This window comes from Linepithema humile, chromosome 4 (genome assembly GCF_040581485.1).
Source record: "Linepithema humile isolate Giens D197 chromosome 4, Lhum_UNIL_v1.0, whole genome shotgun sequence".
NCBI lineage: Eukaryota > Metazoa > Arthropoda > Insecta > Hymenoptera > Formicidae > Linepithema > Linepithema humile.
In genome coordinates this window covers 13,002,881-13,024,434 of record NC_090131.1, presented here as the reverse complement: position 1 = coordinate 13,024,434, position 21,554 = coordinate 13,002,881, and the positions used below count along the sequence as shown (strand labels likewise).

Below are 21,554 nucleotides of genomic sequence, written 5' to 3'. Positions count from 1 at the left end.
ATAAAAATACAATGTAAAATTAAAAGATAATTTTTTTGCTTGCAGTCAGGCACCGCGGAAGTATTTTTTATCTGAGGGGGCAAAATTTATAAAGGGGATACATAATATATTCATAATAAATATATGTATATATATGTAACTCCATTCAAACACCAAATAATAGGCCACTTAGTGGGTAGTATAAATGTACAAAAAATATTTTGTTCTAATTAATTTAATGCGCTTAATTTTCTTCGTTATATAGTGTATTTCAATTGAATGAGTAAATAGTAAAAAAAAAAGCAAGAAAAAAGAAGAAAAAAAGAAAAAAATAACCCATTTTTTCATCTTTGATGTAAATATTTGATACTCAATATTTTTGGTCATAAAATACTTGAAGAAAACAGAAAAATTTCAGGGGGGCTACGCCCCTCCCCCCCTGAATTATCTCTGGGTGTGCGGTCACCCCCTCTGCCCCCCCCCCCCAGTTCCGCGGCGCCTGTTTGCAGTACTACTAATTAATTTTCAGTCATCGTTTTGTTGTGACATCCATGACATCCTGAAAGAATACATGAAAATTATCAATTTGAAGGCATGTTTGAATTAATTACATAATAAAAAAACTAAACATTTTTCATAAAAATTAATATCTTGTAGTAAACAACAATTAAAGCAGTTGCAATTACCATAATGACATCACTCATATGTAGATTGCCGTAGTGTTTTTTGCTTATTGTGTATCCATGTTTTTATTTGCGGCGATGTTCGGTGAGATAAACATTTGTACTTTTTCTTTATTTCTTGAATTTCTCGTAAAGACGGTAGCGTTAAATTGCCCATATGTATAGCAAATGCTTGAAGGACTGTTTCTTTTTCTTTTTCTGTCCAGCGCGTCCTCTTGGTTTTGCCATAAGGAGATGCTAGAAGAAAAACCATATATATTAAAGTAATGTATATACATATTGAAATTGATAGATGATAAATCATAAAAATAGATATAAATTAAACAAATTGATAAATAATAATAATGCGCACAACCAAAATATAAATTTTAATCGAAGTAAAATACTTACTGGATCTTTTCCGTTTATTATTTTTCTGTATCTCATTCTCAATTATTATGCCATCAATAGATGTATTATGTGAGGGTACGTCTGAAATAAATATTTTGTCGCAATTAAAAATGAGTTTCGAATAAACATGCGCAAGGTGAAAAATTGAACTTGTTACGAATAATATTTTAATAATATTCTAATAGTTTTGAAATCTTCCAGCAAACAATGTATTTAGTAAGCAAGAAATCATTAGCACACAGTTATTACATGGAATGTTTCTTTTTCGAGATCAAACCGTGCGTAACTAGAAAATTAAATATTGTCATTTTTCGATAATGTGAAAAATATTATGTAACATCTTTAGTTCTTCTCTAGTATATTTTCAGTTAGGCAAAAATGGAAAATTAGCTCTAATATAATTACTTAAAGATAAATTCTCTTTGTCCATATACATCGTCGATGTATTATTGTTGTCGTTATTATTATTATTGTCATCTTCTACTTTTTCATTTTCTTCATCTTCTTCGTGTTCGCTGTCTGATGAAGATTCATTCAAATCTTGTGCATTACCTTGGACCGCCTCTAAATATTGTGATATTTTAAGAATATCTCTGCTTGCCAAGGGTTGTCTATAATGTTCTCGATGTATTTTTTCTGCATGTCCCATGAATGTAGCCAAATCAGAAACATCGATATCAGAGAGATTTAATTGTATGCAATAAGTTGCCACGTGTTTCCGTAAAATCGTACCGCGTAAACTTGATGATTCAATTGCATCGCATTCTCGTGCGAATTTGCGCATTAAAATACAAGCTCTAAGATACCTGTATCTATTTTTATTAGAACCACGTAGTCCAAAAACATACGGATTTTTTTGTGGCACTTCGGCTTCTTTACGAAATTGTAAAATCGTGTTAATACATTTCAGCAATTCATTCGTCAATAATACAGGCACGGTACGTCCCAATTTCCCTCTTATGCAGAATCGACTATAATTTTCTGCTATTTTTTTATTCTCTTCTGATAATGATTCATATATGTCGCTATACATGTTTTTATTTATTTTTTCATAATGTTTAAAATCTTCGATAAGTATTCGCTCTATTTCTCCTGCCCGTCGTCTATTGAATACATGGATTGAAGTTAGTGTTACCTCTGCTAAAGAAACCCAATTTTCATAAGAAAAAGACTTTTTTAATGTCATGTAAGTCTCTTTTCTTACTTTTTCCAAATGCTTATACAATTTTTGAATATCTTGCATTGACGGGAGATTCATCTTTTTACGTCTTTTGTGCGCTGACTGTGTTTCGATGACAGTTTTATTAACACTTGTTCCAATATCTACGACTAAAAGCTTCAAAAAATCTTTTACTAATTTCTTTTTCTCTGAAGCATCTGTCTTTATGTATTCTATAATAAGTAGATTTCCCACATGTTTAAGCAATGTAGATAAATTAGCCGCTACCGCTGGAGTTTTATAAACATTTTCTTCCTTATCGTATCCTGCTACTATATTTATTGCGGAAATACAATCGTCGAAATACACTCTCGGATGATAGAGTGACTTGAAATCTTTAATACTTGTATTTATATTTCTTAATGCTAAAAGGAATCGACCAAGAAGGCGCAATCTTGCGCGTATCATATCGTGCTGGTGTTGTGCTGTATATTTGATACATAGTTTATTTGCATATAATATTATCAATTCATCATATCGTATAATCCTTGTTACTTCGTCCTCCCTCATTACTGGAAATACTGTTTTCGCTAATGTTTCACTTGCCAAATGGTGTATTCTGCAAGTTATTCTTCTGCCCATAATCATGATGCACTTATTTTTGCTGAAATCTTTTTTAAGACACTTTCGAGAATGATGTCGTATAGTTTGTTTTGTAAAAAACCCTTTACATTTTCCACATGCTATAAAGTCTGTAGCAGACTTATTATATTTTTCGTTAGGACGTCTGCATACGATAAGTTTTCCATTGTTAACTTCTGAGTTTGTGTTAAATTTGAAATTACCATTTTTACGAATAATATCTATTATTTTTCTTCTTTCCGGATTGCCTTTAGATAACATGGCAAACTTTTTAACTTCAGGCTCATTGCGGTGTACAATTTCCAAGTGGCGCGGAAGTTGTGTTTGTAATTTCGAACAGAAATAACAATAGTTTTGTTTTAGCGCTTTTGTATTAGACTTTTCTACATACATATCTTCATCGTTGCATGCAGATATAATATTTCCTATCGAGACATCTCCACTTGATACTGAGGCCACAGTTGTATTTAAAACTACTTTCTTTTTCTGTTGTAATTTTTTGTTGTAATCATATTCCAGTGAACGTAGTTCATCTTCAGATGGCAAATACTCCGATTCACTGCTATTTTTCTTGTCAACGTTATCTAAGATATAAAAGTATATTAAGTGAATACATACAGCTGGGGATAACATATAGCTGTAATGTCCTTGATCTGGATGCATCTTATAATAGCAGAAATATAAATATTTGCTTATATTTTTATTGTTGTTTTTTCGAAATTTTTGAAATATGATATTGTAAATATATTACAAAAATTTTACAGAAAACTATATACAGGGTGAGTCATCAAATGTTAGCTCCTTAAATAAATCCTAAAATACTTGCTATATGAAAAAATTGTTCCACAAAAGTTGTATACCCTATCCGGTATAATATTTTTTTACTCAGCGTTGGATACTTTATCAAAATCCGGAAAGAAATGTTGGGCATTCCATTAAAAAAATCGAAGGTGACCTTTGTATCTCTCGATAAAAAGCAAGATAGCAAAAAAATGATTATTGTACTATATGTATTTTTGATACCATGCAACTTTTGTTTGAATAAGTTTTTCATATAGCAAGTATTTTACGATTTATTTAAGGAGCTAACGTTTGATGATTCATCCTGTATGTCAGTGTCCCATGGGAAGTTGTTGAAACTAATTAGCTATTATTTTTAAATGCATATAAGGAAGCAGGAAAAATATAATACTTTCTAACAGAGAACATTTTGCAGTTTTATCTACATATAAACTAAAGACAATATTTTTATCATTAAATAAACGTTTATAAAAAATGCCAAATATCGCTTATTTTAACAATATATATTTTTGAAATGTGCATTGTCAGAATTATAACAAAAATAAAGTTATAGTTTCTCTTCCGGAAACTATAACTATAACTGTAACTTTTGTTACATAAAATTTTTTATAATTTCCAAAAGCGACTTAATTTTTCTTACAATTCTAATGGTATGCACTTCGAAAATACACACCATTAAAATTAACAAAATTTGACATTTTTTAAATAAATGTTTATTTAATGATAAAAATATCCGTTTTTAGCTTGTGTGTAAATAAAACTGCTAAATGTCTTCTATTAGAAGATATTTTACTTTTCTTGATGTCGATATGCATTTTAAAAATGACAATTAATTTCAGCAGCTTCCCATGAGACACTTTGTATTATCCGCGATCAATCATTCGTTCTGCCTTAGATCTAGTGAAGCAAGTTCAAAGAATATGCCTATTCTATTTGCAAGATTTATATATGTATAAATGGCCCTCATATCAATCTTGTATGTAAATCAGAGTAGACATCCTTCGGACTTACTTTACTAGATCTAGGATGGAACAAGTCATTAATCATAAATGTATATAACTTTGAACACTATATTAAATTTCAGGCTTAATTAAATTTATTTTTTATTATTTTCCTTATGAAGTCCTATATATTATTTATGATACAAATACGTGTAAATATGTGGCAAATATACAAGAAACTGCAAAGAAAATGAAAAACAGGAGTAATAATATTTTTATATCTACGTAAGTATGTTATTCAAAACATAACACGTAACAACTGCTTAAAATATAATCAAATTTCAATCAAGATATATCTTTATATTATGCATCGAGATCAAGGTCATGACAGCTGCATTGACATGTGACATAATCCTTTTATTTAATTTTTTTGTAACGGAGTTGGTCATTATACTATCATTGTATAGAGAAACTAGTCGCACATGTGCATCATATGACAGACAGAATTTTAAAACTTTTAAAGATATTTTGTTACATTACGTATTAAATGACTTTTATATAAATTATTCGTAAACTTAGTTTCAGAACGGTCACTATGATGGACATTGCATGGGCGATATTAAAATTATTGATGATTATATATGATCATATAAAATTATATATGTTATCAGATCTTTTTATAATCAATTATATATATTTACATCTGACCATATTATACCATTTTTTCTCGGGTGCAAATTAGTCAATATAATTTATCTAATAAACTAAAAAACTAATATACAAAAGTATCTAATATACAAAAGTAATTTTAAAAAAGAACATAAATATACATACCATGCAATGCAGGTACTGGGGATGATATTGGAGATAGCACTGAAAGTGGTACTGGATTAATGTTCTCTTTATTACATGTTGTACTCGTATTTTCTTTATTGCACGTTATACTCGTATTTTCTTTATTGCACGTTATACTCGTATTTTCTTCATTGCATGTTATACTCGTATTTTCTTTATTGCACGTTATACTCGTATTTTTTTTATTGCACGTTGTCGTATTTTGAATAATGGTAAGTATGCATACATCTGCTGCATCTGTCAAATATTGTAAACAGAAATATAATTTATTACTAAATCGAAAAACTGTATGAATCAATAAGCATACGAGGAATATTTGGAAAAAAAATTTTTTTTAAGAGTTTTAGGAGTTTTTTGACACCAGTAGACAACGACAGCATTAAATTTCATTAAAGATGATCAGATATAGATCGAAACGTTTGTAAATTTGTAAATTATATTTATATGTATTTTCAATAAGATCATTATTATAACGAACGGTTGTATTGAATTTTGAAGCGCTTCAGATTAAATTATAAACTGTAAATGTAAAATAAACAAGCAAAAACAATTTACGCTTGATATCCTCAAAGATTATTACAAACGTATAAACTTGATTAATTGATTGATTAATTGATTAATCAAATGATTAATAAATACACTGAAAAATCTACGCAATATTTTAACAGTAACGATTGTCAAACGTTTCATTCTTTCTTTACAAATAAACGTATCGTATCTTTCAAATGTTTCTCGTACGGTAATTACAATCGAACAGTTTACATACAATCGCTGAAATTTAATTTCTTCACACAATGATCAAAATTGGTAGATGTGACATCATAAAACATATCTGAAAATAGTAATAAAACTTACAAATACGATTGAAATAAATATTACGATATAGGAAATAATACATTCTCCATATATGTATATATGTATAAGATGTTCAATTTTAATTCACATAACTGACTTCTCGGGAATTGGAATCAATATTTAAAGAAATGTGATTTTATTTAAAAAATTACCTTTTCACAGAACTTTTCTACATCAATCGAAGATAAACTACCTACATATCATTATTCCTTGATTCTCTCGAAATTATACAAATCTTATTTAAAACATCTTTTTATATTTCCAAAGTTTTTTGAGATATTCAGTTGTATTATTTAAAATTAGAAACTCTGTATACTGTAACTATACTGTAACTATACTGTATACTATACTGTATACTATACTGTACAGTTACACAAACTACTAAATATTAAGTGCCATACGCAAATTTCAATAATGAATCTGTTTCATATAAAAAATAAGAGATAAGAGACGGAAGTATTACTTAATGTTAAAAAACTTACCTAAAGTTATTAGAACTTCAGAATTTTCCAAAAAATTATAGTCATTGCTTTGCGTATTTGCCTCTCCGTTGTTTTCATTCTCATTGACAAAGTTTGTCGTTCTAATAAAGCTACCTAATATCGACATAAAATTAAAAACTATGTAATTACGCAATAATTATTATAAATTAGCAGCAATACAAACTGATATTTTATAGATTACACTATAATCAAAGACTTATGATAAAATAACAATCATGAAATTTGCCAATTTTAAAGAAACTCACCTAATCGCATTCGAGTGTCTTCGTTTTCAAACGATTCACAGCCTTCGTTTTGTGCAGCTGTCTCTGTGTGTGTATTTTCATCGACAGATCCTACCTTTGTATTAATACCTAATATAAAAGTAAAAAGCAAGACCACATTATTATCAAATACTTACGATAAAATAACAATCGTAAAATTTGCCAATTTTTAAGTGTTGTGAGAAATATCTAAACTAAAAAATAAAAAATTTAAAATAATAACTTATAGCTCTGTTTTTGTATTTAGCAAAGACGGGATTAAGAAATGAGACACAGTTATTAAATAATATAAATAATCTTTATCTAATAAAAGTTTTTGATACTAAATAATTAAAATTAATATATTGATAATGTGAATATTGAATAAACCCTTAAAAATAAAATAAAGATAAAGAATAGAACAAATAATAAAGATAATCTTTAAAACACTTGTCTTGTAGGCTCGAACGAATAATGTCTCATTTCTCAGAATGAAACCTTACAAGGACAAAGTGCTTGATTTGAGAAATTAACAAAAAACAAAATCTGAAAAGAAAGTAAGCTAAAAGCTTCGATTTATTATTAAGAGAATCGTAGATAACGTATGGTGTTTGTCAAATCAATTCTGTAGACGTAGTCTAACAGAATGAGAGTTAACCATGATTTGCAAACGAACTCAAACCTGTAAGAATTAAGAAAACGTACGGTGTTTGTCAAATCAATTCTGTAGACGTAATCTAACAGAATGAGAGTTAACCATGATTTGCAAACGAACTCAAACCTTAAACGGTTAGACCTCCCTTATGGTCTTTTGTATGAATGAGATATGCGTAATTCCTACGCAATGGCGGAAAGAGAGATGCAGGTACTGCGCAGTTTGATAGAAGGCCTTCAATCAGAAATTGAACTTGAGAAAGGATCCTTTGAGACTTTCTAGAGTGTTTCTTGCTCAGTATAAGCAAAGAAACGAAAAGAGGATTTCTTCCTGCCGATCAGAACACACCGAGAGAGATTACTTAGAGAATTCACTAGAGATCAGAGAGAACGTGTCTTTTCGGCGGAAGCGAACGAAACTTACTAATGGCCGCGCAAGAAGAAGGCTAGCAGCGCCTCTGTTCAAGCGCCCTCTCGCGTTTTTAATTCGACAACGGTCCACTTTTTTTAACATTTCCGCCCGCCTTCGTTAATTTATATTAACGAATGAATTAAGTGCATGCAGCAGAAACAGGAAGAGGGCAGAGCTTAACAATCGGACGTTTTAAAGTTGAGGTTTGAGTACGAATAGTTACGACTCGTACTTTTCCATCCTTACCAGGATGAGAGACTATGACTCGACCTAAAGGCCATTTGGATGGAGGATATCGTTCATCGACAACTAAAACTAGAGCACCTTCTCGTAGAGGAGGTGTTTCTCTATTCCATTTGTATATAGCTAGATAGCGTTGCAAACATTCCTTAGACCAGTGTGACCAGAAACTATCTAACATTTGCCGAGTTAGTTGCCATCGAGAAAGGTGTGAGATTTTGATTGCTTCAAGAGAGGGTTCAGGTATAGTATTTAAAGTTCCTCCAATAAGAAAATGCGCAGGAGTTAATGCTTGTAGATCTTCAGGATCATCAGTGAAAGGACACAAAGGTCTAGAATTCAGAATTGCTTCAATTTGAGTTAAAAATGTTGTCATTTCTTCATAAGTCAATAGATGGTTTCCAATGACTCTTCTGATATGGTATTTTACAGATTTTACACCGGCTTCCCATTTGCCACCGAAATGCGGTGCTGAAGGAGGATTGAACCTCCATTGCGTACCGTCATTGGCGAGAAGCGAAGCGAGTTTTTCTGATTCTTTTGAAGCAGTAGAGAATGGATTTTGCAGTTCGACATCAGCTCCCTTTAGATTTGTTCCGCAATCGCTTATTAAGGTGGCACATATTCCTCTTCGAGAAGTAAAGCGCTTGTAAGCAGCAATAAATGCTTCGGCAGTACAGTCTGTAACAAGTTCGATGTGAACGGCAGATGTAGAAAGGCAGACGAAAAGAGAAATCCATGCTTTGTATTTTCTTGAATTTCGTCCTTTCCAGTTCTTGATGTAAAGTGGACCAGCATAATCTACACCACTATTTAAGAATGGACGAGAGGGAGTTAATCTTTCAGGAGGGAGTTGTCCCATGAGTTGTTGAGCTCGGTTCTGCCTAAATCTTGCGCAACGTACACATTTTAATATGAATGAACGGACTGGTGCTCGTCCTCCAATAATCCAATAATTGGACCGTATAAATAATAATGTTAGTTGAACGCCTCCATGCATGGTACGTTGATGAGCGTCTGAAATTATTAATGAAGTAAATGGTGACTTTCTTGGAAGTATAACAGGGTGTTTAGAGTTTTCAGCTAAAAGAGATGATTGAAGACGACCTCCGACTCGTAGAAGGCCGTTAGAGTCTAAGAAAGGAGTCAGACGTATAAGATGATTGGAACGTGGTAATCTATTGCCTTTGGAGAGAAGTTTTTGTTCCTGAAAGAAAAATGAGTTTTGAACATTTTTGAGCCAATAAGTTCTTGCCTTTTCTAGTTCTTGAGTTGTGATGGAAGTATTTAGTGATGGATTTTGCGATTTTCGGAATCGGGATATAGCTTTCATGCATAACGCAGTAATCCGTAGTAGTCGCGTAAGGCTAGAATATTTATGAATGAGATCCCATGGTTCTTTGGATTGAATATTAGTGACTAACACTTTACTAGCTCGTTCTTCGAGATTTTCCTTTTGAGGTAATGAGTGAGGTGCCTGAGGCCACAATGTAGAATCTTGAATAATCCAGTTCGGTCCTGACCACCATATAGTATGTTGAAGTAACTGAGTAGGAGTTAAACCTCGAGTAGCACAGTCAGCAGGGTTCTCTGTTCCAGGTATGAATTTCCAGATTGCTTGAGGTAATGTTTCATGAATGAGACACACTCGGTTGTGTACAAAGTCCTTCCATCGAGATGGATGATTATTTATCCAGGTATGCACAATAGCTGAATCGGTCCACATAAAGAGTGGAACGTGATTAAGTTTTAAAATTTGAGAAACACGAGAAACCAAATTGGTTAACAAAACGGCGCCGGAAAGTTCCAGACGTGGAATTGTCATTTTCTTCAATGGGGCAACTTTTGTTTTGGAACAAATTAAATTATTAGTGATCTTGCTTTGTTGATCTGTTGATCGAATGTAAACAGTTGCGCAAATGGCACTTTGTGAAGCATCACAAAATCCATGTATCTCGAAGTCATTATCAGATTTAAAATTGATCCATCGTGGGAAATTTAATTTCGGAATGTCTTGTAGTTGCTTGAGAAAATTAGTCCATTTTTTTGAAATAGGCAAAGACAACGGGTCATCCCATCCTAGTTTAATAGACCACAGTTCTTGAATAAATATTTTAGCAGTAATGATAATAGGAGCCAGTAATCCGAGTGGGTCAAAAACTTTTGCTATAGTTGACAAAATGATTCTTTTCGTCATTATTGTTGGAATCGATGAAGAAACAGAGAAGTGAAAAATGTCAGTTGATGGGTTCCAATGTAGTCCTAATACATGAATTATTGTAGATTTGTTAAATTGCACGAATGTAGAGTCTGTTTGTTTTTCTTGTGAGATTGATTCAAGAATTGCTGGATGGTTGCTTATCCATTTTTGAAGGGAAAAACCGCCCGCCTTGCACAAAGATGTTAATTGATGGACTATGTCTTGTGTCCCAGAAATAGAATCAGCACCTCCGAAAATATCATCGACATATCTTCCTTGCGTTATCGATGGAATAGCAAGAGGAAATCTGGCGCCTTCGTCGTTTATTAGTTGAGTGAGTGTGCGTAACGCTAAAAAAGGAGCACAAGCTAAGCCGTATGTAACTGTTGTTAGTTGATAAGTTAAAATATCTTTATCTTGATTGATCCAGAAAATTCGTTGAAAATTCCAATCTTCTTGGTGAACGTTGATCTGTCTGTACATCTTTTCTATATCTGAGGAAAAAACATATCGGAATTGTCTAAACCATATTAAGACATCAAATACATCCGTTTGGAGTTTAGATCCTACATGTAGAAGGTCGTTAAGAGAGACTCCAGTAGTAGTGGGACTTGAGCCGTTAAAAACCACTCTGAGCTTAGTAGTTAAACTAGTATTTCGTGTAACCCCATGATGAGGCAGGTAGTAAGCTAATTCAGGTTCAGGTAGAGAGGCGGGTACTTGTTTCATATGCTCTAATTTTTCATACTCTGTTAAAAAATCTGAGTAAGCACGTGCATATTTCGGATCCTTTTCGAATTTATTAGATAGATTTTTAATCATTTGACGTGCTTTTGAGCGAGAATCTCCGAGTTTGGTTGCTGATTTTTTAAATGGAAGTCTGACTATATATCTTCCGTTTTGATCTCTTGAATGAGTTAGTTGATAATGTTTCTCGCATTCTTGTTCGTCGGTTGTTAGTGAAGCAGTATTGAGTGATGAAATTTCTTCAAGTTTCCAGAAACGTTGAAGGAGGTCATGAAGTTCATTATCGATTGAGATATGATATACCTGTGAGGTTTCTGATGATGTATTATTATCCGTAGGACCTGAAATTATCCACCCTAATTTCGTGCGCTGTGCGATCGGTGAATTGATGCCTCCTTTTTTAATTCCATCTTCAATAATTTGAGCATAAATATCAGCTCCTAATATTATGTCAATGGTTCCGGGAATCGTGAAGTTAGAATCAGCGAGTTGAAGTCCTTCTAAATGTGGCCAATTTTGCCTTTTTACTTGAACTGATGGTAGAGATGTAGTCAATTTCGGTAATATATATGCTGAAATGTATATTTCTGATTTAGAGTCGAATCGAGATCTTATTTTGAAATGAGCTAGACCTTTAGTTTTGTTAGCCTTTGTACCACCGATTCCAATTAAAGACACTGAAGAGTAATTCCTTGTAAGATATAATGATTGTACTAGACGTTCTGAAATTAAGGAGATTTCTGAACCTTGATCAATCAATGCTTTAGCTGTTGTAACTTCTCCTTTATCTGAAATAACTAAAATTTGAGCTGTTGCCAATAAAATGCATGATTTAATTGGTTTTTCTATTGTTGAGTGAAGTACATTAGTTTCTTTGTAACTTGATTCTGTAGCAGCTGAATTTTTAGAGGTTGATGTTGCAGCGGTTGAATTGTTAGACTTAGAGTAAGCGTTCTGATGTATCGTAGTATGATGCCTTTTTCCGCATTTTTGACATCGTTTTGTTATCCGGCAGACTGCAGCTCTATGAGGACCAAGGCAATTGTAACAAAGTTTATGTTTATTAATAAGATCAATTCGTTGCTGTATTGACTTGGAGATGTATTGTGGGCAATTCAGGATATAATGATTAGATGCGCATAAAGAGCACGAGCTGAGGTTATTAGAGTGCGTATCTTTAGCCTTTCCTTGGAAATGAGCTTTAGCAGTAGTAGGATGTGATGATGTTGAAAACTTTCCAATTCTAGATTTTTCAAACGCTTGAAGAGAAAGAAGTCGTGTCATTAAAAATTCACTGAATTGGTTCCAAGTAGGTGGTTCTTTTACTGAACCTAAATGATGTTCCCATGCTTTTACAGAATCGGAATCAAGTCTTTGCACAGCAATATAAACAAAAATATCATCCCAGGTGTTAACAGGCCTTTTAAGAGTCTCAAGCGTACGATAAATTTGAGTTATATTTGTATAAAGATGTTCCATTTCTGTTGCTGATTCCTTAGTCATTCGTCTGAGATTCATTAGAGAATGTAATGCTGAATTAACTAACAGTCGTTTATTCTCATAAAAGCAAATTAATGCATCCCAGGCCTTTTGAAAATTATCAGCTGTAAGTGTAGTATTTTTTAAGAAGTGAGAAGCTGTTCCTATTAAACTGGTCTTTAAATATTGTAACTTTTCTACAGATGATAATGTCGGATTTGCTAAAATAAGAGAACTGAATAAATCTTTGAATGACAGCCATTCAGAGGGAGAACCATTGAACTTAGGAATGTCAATTCGTGGTAGTCTTGCATGATGAAAGAAAATAGGTGCATTAGAGCTTTGACATGATGCCTGAATCGATGGTATTTCGTTATTGCTTTCTGAATCTTGTTCGAGTAATGAATTCATTTTTTCAACAGCATCGAGATAGAATTCGTATGTTGATGAGTACAAATTTTCAGAGAAGTATGTATGCCGTTGTAATTGTAATTTTTCTTCTTGAGTTACTTTTGTCATTGCTAAGCTAATAGCTTCATGTATTATAGAGAACTTTTCCCACGTTTCTTTCAAAGCAGATAAGCGAGCGAGTACTCGATGAGAAGTAACATTTGCCATACCTATCTTTATTAAATTATCAACAGAATTGAGAATGAAATCTTTTAGGGTGAGCTGCTGCTCTAACCTGTTTTCTATATGACTGGGTCTCATTTTTTAAGCCGCCCGCCGTATCCGGCTCGAAGGACCAAAATTATGTTGTGAGAAATATCTAAACTAAAAAATAAAAAATTTAAAATAATAACTTATAGCTCTGTTTTTGTATTTAGCAAAGACGGGATTAAGAAATGAGACACAGTTATTAAATAATATAAATAATCTTCATCTAATAAAAGTTTTTGATACTAAATAATTAAAATTAATATATTGATAATGTGAATATTGAATAAACCCTTAAAAATAAAATAAAGATAAAGAATAGAACAAATAATAAAGATAATCTTTAAAACACTTGTCTTGTAGGCTCGAACGAATAATGTCTCATTTCTCAGAATGAAACCTTACAAGGACAAAGTGCTTGATTTGAGAAATTAACAAAAAACAAAATCTGAAAAGAAAGTAAGCTAAAAGCTTCGATTTATTATTAAGAGAATCGTAGATAACGTATGGTGTTTGTCAAATCAATTCTGTAGACGTAGTCTAACAGAATGAGAGTTAACCATGATTTGCAAACGAACTCAAACCTGTAAGAATTAAGAAAACGTACGGTGTTTGTCAAATCAATTCTGTAGACGTAATCTAACAGAATGAGAGTTAACCATGATTTGCAAACGAACTCAAACCTTAAACGGTTAGACCTTCCTTATGGTCTTTTGTATGAATGAGATATGCGTAATTCCTACGCAATGGCGGAAAGAGAGATGCAGGTACTGCGCAGTTTGATAGAAGGCCTTCAATCAGAAATTGAACTTGAGAAAGGATCCTTTGAGACTTTCTAGAGTGTTTCTTGCTCAGTATAAGCAAAGAAACGAAAAGAGGATTTCTTCCTGCCGATCAGAACACACCGAGAGAGATTACTTAGAGAATTCACTAGAGATCAGAGAGAACGTGTCTTTTCGGCGGAAGCGAACGAAACTTACTAATGGCCGCGCAAGAAGAAGGCTAGCAGCGCCTCTGTTCAAGCGCCCTCTCGCGTTTTTAATTCGACAACGGTCCACTTTTTTTAACATTAAGAAACTCACCTAATCGCATTCGAGTGTCTTCGTTTTCAAACGATTCACAGCCTTCGTTTTGTGCAACCGTCTCTGTGTGTGTATTTTCATCGACAGAACTTATCTTTGTATTAATATCTAATATAAAAGTAAAAAACAAGACCACATTATTATCAAATACTTACGATAAAATAGCAATCGTGAAATTTGCCACTTTTAAAGAAACTCACCTAATTGCATTCGAGTGTCTTCGTTTTCAAACGATTCATAGCCTTTGTTTTGTGCAACCGTCTCTGTGTGTGTATTTTCATCGACAGATCCTACCTTTGTATTAATATCTAATATAAAAGTAAAAACAAGACCACATTATTATCAAATACTTACGATAAAATAACAATCGTGAAATTTGCCAATTTTAAAGAAACTCACCTAATCGCATTCGAGTGTCATCGTTTTCAAACGATTCACAGTCTTCGTTTTGTGCAGCCGTCTCTGTGTGTGTATTTTCATCGACAGATCCTACCTTTGTATTTATATCTAATATAAAAGTAAAAAGCAAGACCACATTATTATCAAATACTTACGATAAAATAACAATCGTAAAATTTGCTAATTTTAAAGAAACTCACCTAATCGCATTCGAGTGTCTTCGTTTTCAAACGATTCACAGCCTTCGTTTTGTGCAGCCGTCTCTGTGTGTGTATTTTCATCGACAGAACTTATCTTTGTATTAATATCTAATATAAAAGTAAAAAGCAAGACCACATTATTATCAAATACTTACGATAAAATAACAATCGTGAAATTTGCCAATTTTAAAGAAACTCACCCAATCGTATTCGAGTGTTTTCGTTTTCAAACGATTCACAGCCTTCGTTTTGTGCAGCCGTCTCTGTGTATGTATTTTCATCGACAGATCCTACCTTTGTATTAATATCTAATATAAAAGTAAAAAACAAGACTACATATTATCAAATGCTTATGGTAAAATAACAGACATAAAAACTTAACAATATTAAAAGATCTTACCTAAAGGTATTTGAACGTTTGTTTGAACATCGTTTTCCAAAGATTTAATTAGTTTGTTTTTATTTTCCAAATAAATCCTTTCACATATGATGTGTGGTTTTTCATCATTTATGTTTTGCATTATTTCTTTTAAGATTGTTTTATTATCTGTGAAAGTAAAATAAAATGAATTTGTTTTAATGTTTTTAGAACTTTCCAGTTGAATTATGTATTATGTAATGAGTGTATGCATCAAACACTAACCAACAATAACATAACATCAATGTTATAACTTTCCACACAATAATATAATAGTTACGTACAAAATATATTATATTGCAGTAACGTTGAGTGAGAAATTATAATATTGATGTTATGTTATTGTTTGTTAGTGTTTGCTGAGTATATGCAACTTATTACAATAAAGTAAGAGCCAAAAATGGAAAATATGATCCTTACCATTTCTTGCTAAAACGTTTGCTGAGTATCTACGTCTATCACTATATAACGCTTTGGTAGTATCTTTTTTAACAACGATTGTGTTTGACTTACACACATAATGAATATTATCAAAAAATTTGACTAAAGCGTACATTTTAATGAATTTTTATTCAACTTAATTTTGATAGAGGAGGTTATCAGGATTAAAATAGACTTCTCTCAGACACAGTCACGAGCGTACGCGTGCTCACTAATGCATGCACGTACATGTGCAAACACATAGGACATACATGAAAAGGCGCGGATACACATGAGTATGTTTCCTTTAATTTAAATGCAAATAACTACGACTGAGATTGAAAAATACCGGTCATATAAATAGGCTGTGTTCCGAAATTCACTGCCAGTACTGAAAATCTACAATATATGTAACGTAAACTGTAGATTATAAAAGAAATAGTGCAAAACATAAAAAATGAAAAACCATACCTCATATGTGAAAGGATTTATTTGAAAAATAAAAACGAACTAATGTTAAACTCTTTCTATCTTTTATTTACTCTTGCACGCAGTCCAGCCAAGTCTACAATTGATGTGAGCTTTAAGTCGACAAAAACTGACCAATCACAAACGAATGAGTAGAGAATAATCTGTGATAATTCGTCAACTTTTTACGGTTTAAGGATTACTATACCTATTGTACATTCGATCTCTTTGTAACAGATTTTATAATTTCGTATAATATCACTGCCGTGTAACAAATTATTATTTTTTTTACAGAAAAAAATTAAAATTAAAATTATTCAGAAAAGCGAAATGATCTTAACAACCCGAGTCGAAATTTAGCGTCTCTTTTAATGCTCATACAGCCTATATGAACCTATTTTTACGGAATTAGAACCTAGAACTCCTCTTTTAAAACTTGATCTCCTATAATTTGACGTTGAAATACTACTTTAAACCTATAGAGCCTCACAAAATAGATTGTATTACTGCGAGAACTCCTCCATTAAGTCTCGAACTTTTATCTAGTATATATATATACTAGATAAATTCGATCTATAAAAGTTATTATAATGTTTAATCATAAAGGAAAATATTTAATTCGTTGCATTTCCAACTTTCATTAATATTGATACCTTTCCGTTTCCTTCTTCAAAATAGTGATATGATATCTGAAAAAGATTCAGCGCAAAAAAATTTTTTTAAATTTATTTTTTTATTAAATGTTAACTATTTTAGATGTACTCGTTAAAATTCAAATAAGAATGAAAAACTATACGAGCAATATGCATAATGTGGTTGTATTTTGATTATTGCTTTATTAAGTGATACAATATTATCAAACGTTTCAGTCTTAATTTGGACCTTTTTCTGTATAAGTATTTCTGTCTGAACTTGTTTTAACGCATGTTAACTATACTTAATAATATACTCTTAACTATATGTATTACATATACTTAATAAATAATATTTAATTCAATAAATATTATGTAATGTTTTTAATATCTTGTTTTATATTTAATATCTTAATTTAATATTTTTAATATAATCACAAAGGTATATGGATTTTCAGCACTAGTTTTATGATATTATCAAGAAATTCTAATGATTGCAAAAATCTTCACAATAATAAAGAAAATTACTAACTATATAATTTTAATTGATGATAATTTTTAATAGCATAGAATTTTTAAAAATATCAGAAATTAATACTCAATAGTTGAATTTTGATATTATATTTTGATATTATCAAGAAATTTCTAATAATTACAAATTTTCAAAAGATAATAAAATTCAACTAAATGGTATTGATTGATAATATTTTTAAATTGTATGCTATTAAAAATTATCGTTAATCAAAATTATAGTTAGTATTTTTCTTTATTGTGAACATTTGCAATCATTAGAATTTCTTGATAATATCATAAAAGTAGTGCTGGCAAAAAGGAATCTATATATTTTCAGGGTCTAAAGCGGGTCAACGGAGGGTTATATGGCTGGTTTATGCTTCGGTCTTAATCTTAATCTTAGTCTTAGTCTTAACTTAATCTTAAGGACTCGTTTATGCTTCCCTGGAAATTCAGACTGTGCATGTGCAAATGTAACAAAACCTAACCTAACCTAACCACAAATTGTAATAGATCCCGGTGCTGCAAATTATAGTGAATGTTAAAATGAATCGTCATGATGAAGCGGCAAAAAACTTTAATGTTTGGAATGGCACTTTTGTTATCAAGTGCCTATGCAGCATGTGTATTATTAAGAAATTAAAAAAAAAATAAAAGAAAACCACGGAGATACGCTGTTCGGCCACTGAATCGAAAAAGACACGAAACTGGTCATTTCTTTTCTTTAATGAAAGATATGCTGAATATTGAATACGATCAGGAACAATTTTTTAAATATACACGGATCGAAAACCATTATTTCGCGCGGTTTCGTGCTGCGTCGGACGTCAGACTTACCTCATTGGCCCGGCCTTAGGACATTAGGGACTAAAGTTAAAAGATGGGATCTTTCCAAGATTAAGATTAAGACTAAGATTAAGACTAGGGAAGTATAAACGCCCTTATGGCATTCTACGTTATCAACTCTTAAGATTAAGATTAAGACCGAAGCATAAACCGGCCATTAACTAAACCCTACTTTGAAGCTTTAGCAGGAAAAAAGGAAATTTCGGACATATTGTAGCGCCAAAGTAGGTGCTATTATATACATACGATACAATGCATAACATCTACTTTGACTCTCTTATGCCTACCTCAAAATAAAAGATTAAGGTTCAATATAGGTGCTAAATTTCGACGGGAATGTTCCGATAATTAATTAATCTCTTTTGTTTACAGACATAAAACTTTCATATTATTGTGATTGCATAAAATGAACCTGTAAAAATTAACTATTTATTAACTATTTATATGTCCGGTATTTTTCAATCTCAGTCGTGGTTATTTGCGTTTAAATTTAAGGAAACGTACTCATGCATATCCGCGTCTGTTCGTGCATGTTCGTATGTGTTCGTACATGGACGTGCATGCATGAGCGAGCATGCGTACGCTCATGACTGTATATGAGAGAAATCTATATTAATCTTGATAACCTTCTCTATTAAAATTAATCTGAATAAAAATTGATAAAAATGTACGCTTTAATCAAATTTTTTAATAATACTTTATTGAATATTATCAAAAAATTTGTTATGTGTGTGAGTCAAACACAATCATTGTTAAAAAAGATATTACCAAAGCGTTATATAGTGATAGACGTAGATACCCAGCGAACGTTTTAGTAAGGCACTAGATATGTAGGTATTCTCATCCGCCATTTTGGTTCCTATTAGATGGAAAATTATAGCGTATACAGGGTGACACTTAAAGACTGCCCACTAAGTACATAGCGTTATTCCTTGCCAAAAAATGAGTCGAAAAAAGTCCTGAATCATTTTTAATAATTGACGTGTTACACATGTACGCTATACTATACTATATACGCTATAATTCTCCATCTAGTAGGAACCAAAATGGCGGATGAGAATACCTACATATCTAGTGCCTTAGTTTTAGCAAGAAATGGTAAGGATCATATTTTCCATTTTTGGCTCTTACGTTATTGTAATGTAATAACTTGCTTATACTCAGCAAACACTAACAAACAATAACATAACATCAATATTATAATTTCGTACTCAACATTACTGCAATATAATATGTTTTGTACGTAACTATTATATTATTGTGTGGAAAGTTGTAATATTGATGTTATGTTATTGTTAGTTAGTGTTCGCTGCATATACTCATTACATAATACATAATTCAACTGGAAAGTTTTAGAAACATTAAAACAATTTCATCTAATTTTACTTTCACAGATAATAAAACAATCTTGAAAAAAATCTTAAAAAAAGTAGTGCACGAACATAAATAATGAAAAACCATACATCATATGTGAAAGGATTTATTTGGAAAATAAAAACAAACTAATTTAAATTCCCTCTATCTTCCATTTACTCTTGCATGCAGTCCGGCCAAGTCTACAATTGATGTCATAAGCTTTAAGTCGACAGAAACTGACCAATCACAGAGGAATGAGTAGAGAATAGTCTGTGATGATTCGTCAACTTCTTACAGCTTAAGGATTAATATACCTATTGTACATCCAATCTCTTCGTAACAGATTTCATAATTTCGTATAATATTACTGCCGTGTAACAAATTATTATTTCCTTCACAGAAAAAAGTTTAAATGTAAATTATACAGAAAAATGAAATAATCTTAATAATGTCCCGATAAATAATTAATCTCTTTTATTTACAGACATAAATTTTTTATATCATTGTGATTGCGTAAGATGAACTAGTAAAAATTAACTATTTATTAACCATTTATATGTTCGGTGTTTTTCAATTTCAATCATAGTTGTTTGCATTACATTAAAAAAAACGTACTCATGCGTGTCCGCGCCTGTTCGTGCATGTTCCTACGTGTTCGTACATGTACGCTAATGACTATGGTTGTTTTCCAGCAAAGGACACAAGTTGAGACAAATCGACACAAGTATCATTCTGTCTTTGTTCGATATTCAATGAGCAACAGAGAGAATAATACTTTTGTGTCGCTTGTGTCTCTTGGTGGAAAACTACTTATATATACAAAAAATCTGTATTAAACCTGATAATCTTTTCTATCAAATTTAATTCAAATAAAAGTTGATAAAAATGTACGCTTTAGTCAAATTTGTTGATAATATTCATTATGTGTGTGAGTTAAACACAACCATTGTTAAAAAAGATACTACCAAAGCGTTATATAGTGATAGACGTAGATACCCAGCAAACATTTTAGCAAGAAGTGGTATTATATTTTCCATTTTTGGCTCTTACGTTATTGTAATATAATAACTTGCACGTACTCAGCAAACACTAACAAACAATAACGTAACATCAATATTATACATTCCCACTCAACGTTACTGCAATATAATATGTTTTGTACGTAACTATGATTAATTTAGCAACACGGGGTAAGTACTTAAGTGAATGTAATAAGTTACATTATAATTAGAAGCAAGTGTTTTTTTTGTTTAATTGTTTATAATACAAGTATACATATATAAAGTATATGTAACACATATGCTTCATCGTATTTCAGTCATTTATCAATCTCTTTTATTTTCAGTGGTGAAATCTGTAGTTTTGCTGGAAATAATGCAATTTTTTCCTATGCAACATATACTAGTGTTAGAAACATACGCTACAATGTTTTCTGACTATTTATTCCACGTAAAGCAAGACTGAATGCTGATAATGACATTTATTCTGATAAGATTGCGGTACGAATGAGATCTTAATATTGCGCTGCATATTTATGTTATATTTTGATTATTTTTAATGTAAGGAGGTTCAAGTGATATTCTTGTGCTTTGTAAGCGGATCTGTAAGTCTTGCAAGTCTTGTTCTTTCGAAGAAGTGTGATTGTATAAGCATCCTTTTATGCTTAAAGGAACATGGTTATTTTAGTAACATGAAACAATTTCTTTTGTGTATGTAATAAGATACATTATAATTAAAAGCAAGTGTTTTATTTAGTGTTTTTAATACAACAGTATTAAACA

At 31.5% G+C, this 21,554-nt stretch overlaps 1 protein-coding gene and 1 long non-coding RNA gene across 5 annotated transcripts; one reads left to right on the top strand and one right to left on the bottom strand.

Annotated features, from left to right (window-relative positions):
* Nucleotides 1-335: 335 nt before the first annotated feature.
* Nucleotides 336-15,785, bottom strand: LOC136999775 (uncharacterized). Of its 4 annotated transcripts, XM_067354488.1 has the most exons (11): nt 15,321-15,785; nt 14,921-15,228; nt 14,722-14,829; nt 14,345-14,615; nt 8,054-14,230; nt 6,788-7,939; nt 5,430-6,282; nt 1,458-3,437; nt 1,053-1,133; nt 666-899; nt 336-538 (listed from the first exon to the last, which is right to left on the bottom strand). In XM_067354488.1, the coding sequence occupies exon 5, from the start codon at nt 13,491-13,493 to the stop codon at nt 8,256-8,258; it is 5,238 nt and encodes a 1,745-aa protein (XP_067210589.1). In that variant the 5' UTR covers nt 13,494-14,230; nt 14,345-14,615; nt 14,722-14,829; nt 14,921-15,228; nt 15,321-15,785; the 3' UTR covers nt 336-538; nt 666-899; nt 1,053-1,133; nt 1,458-3,437; nt 5,430-6,282; nt 6,788-7,939; nt 8,054-8,255. The 4 variants fall into 4 exon arrangements, with proteins under 4 accessions (XP_067210589.1, XP_067210588.1, XP_067210586.1 ...); XM_067354487.1 differs by lacking the exons at nt 14,345-14,615; nt 14,722-14,829; nt 14,921-15,228; nt 15,321-15,785 and having other exon boundaries at nt 6,788-6,897; nt 7,054-7,939; nt 8,054-14,334; XM_067354485.1 differs by lacking the exons at nt 14,345-14,615; nt 14,722-14,829; nt 14,921-15,228; nt 15,321-15,785 and having other exon boundaries at nt 8,054-14,334.
* A 2,809-nt stretch (nt 15,786-18,594) lies between these two features.
* Nucleotides 18,595-21,414, top strand: LOC136999779 (uncharacterized). Its single transcript, XR_010890093.1, has 2 exons — nt 18,595-20,963; nt 21,119-21,414. It is a non-coding gene; the product is annotated as an uncharacterized lncRNA (long non-coding RNA).
* The last annotated feature ends 140 nt before the right edge of the window (nt 21,415-21,554 follow it).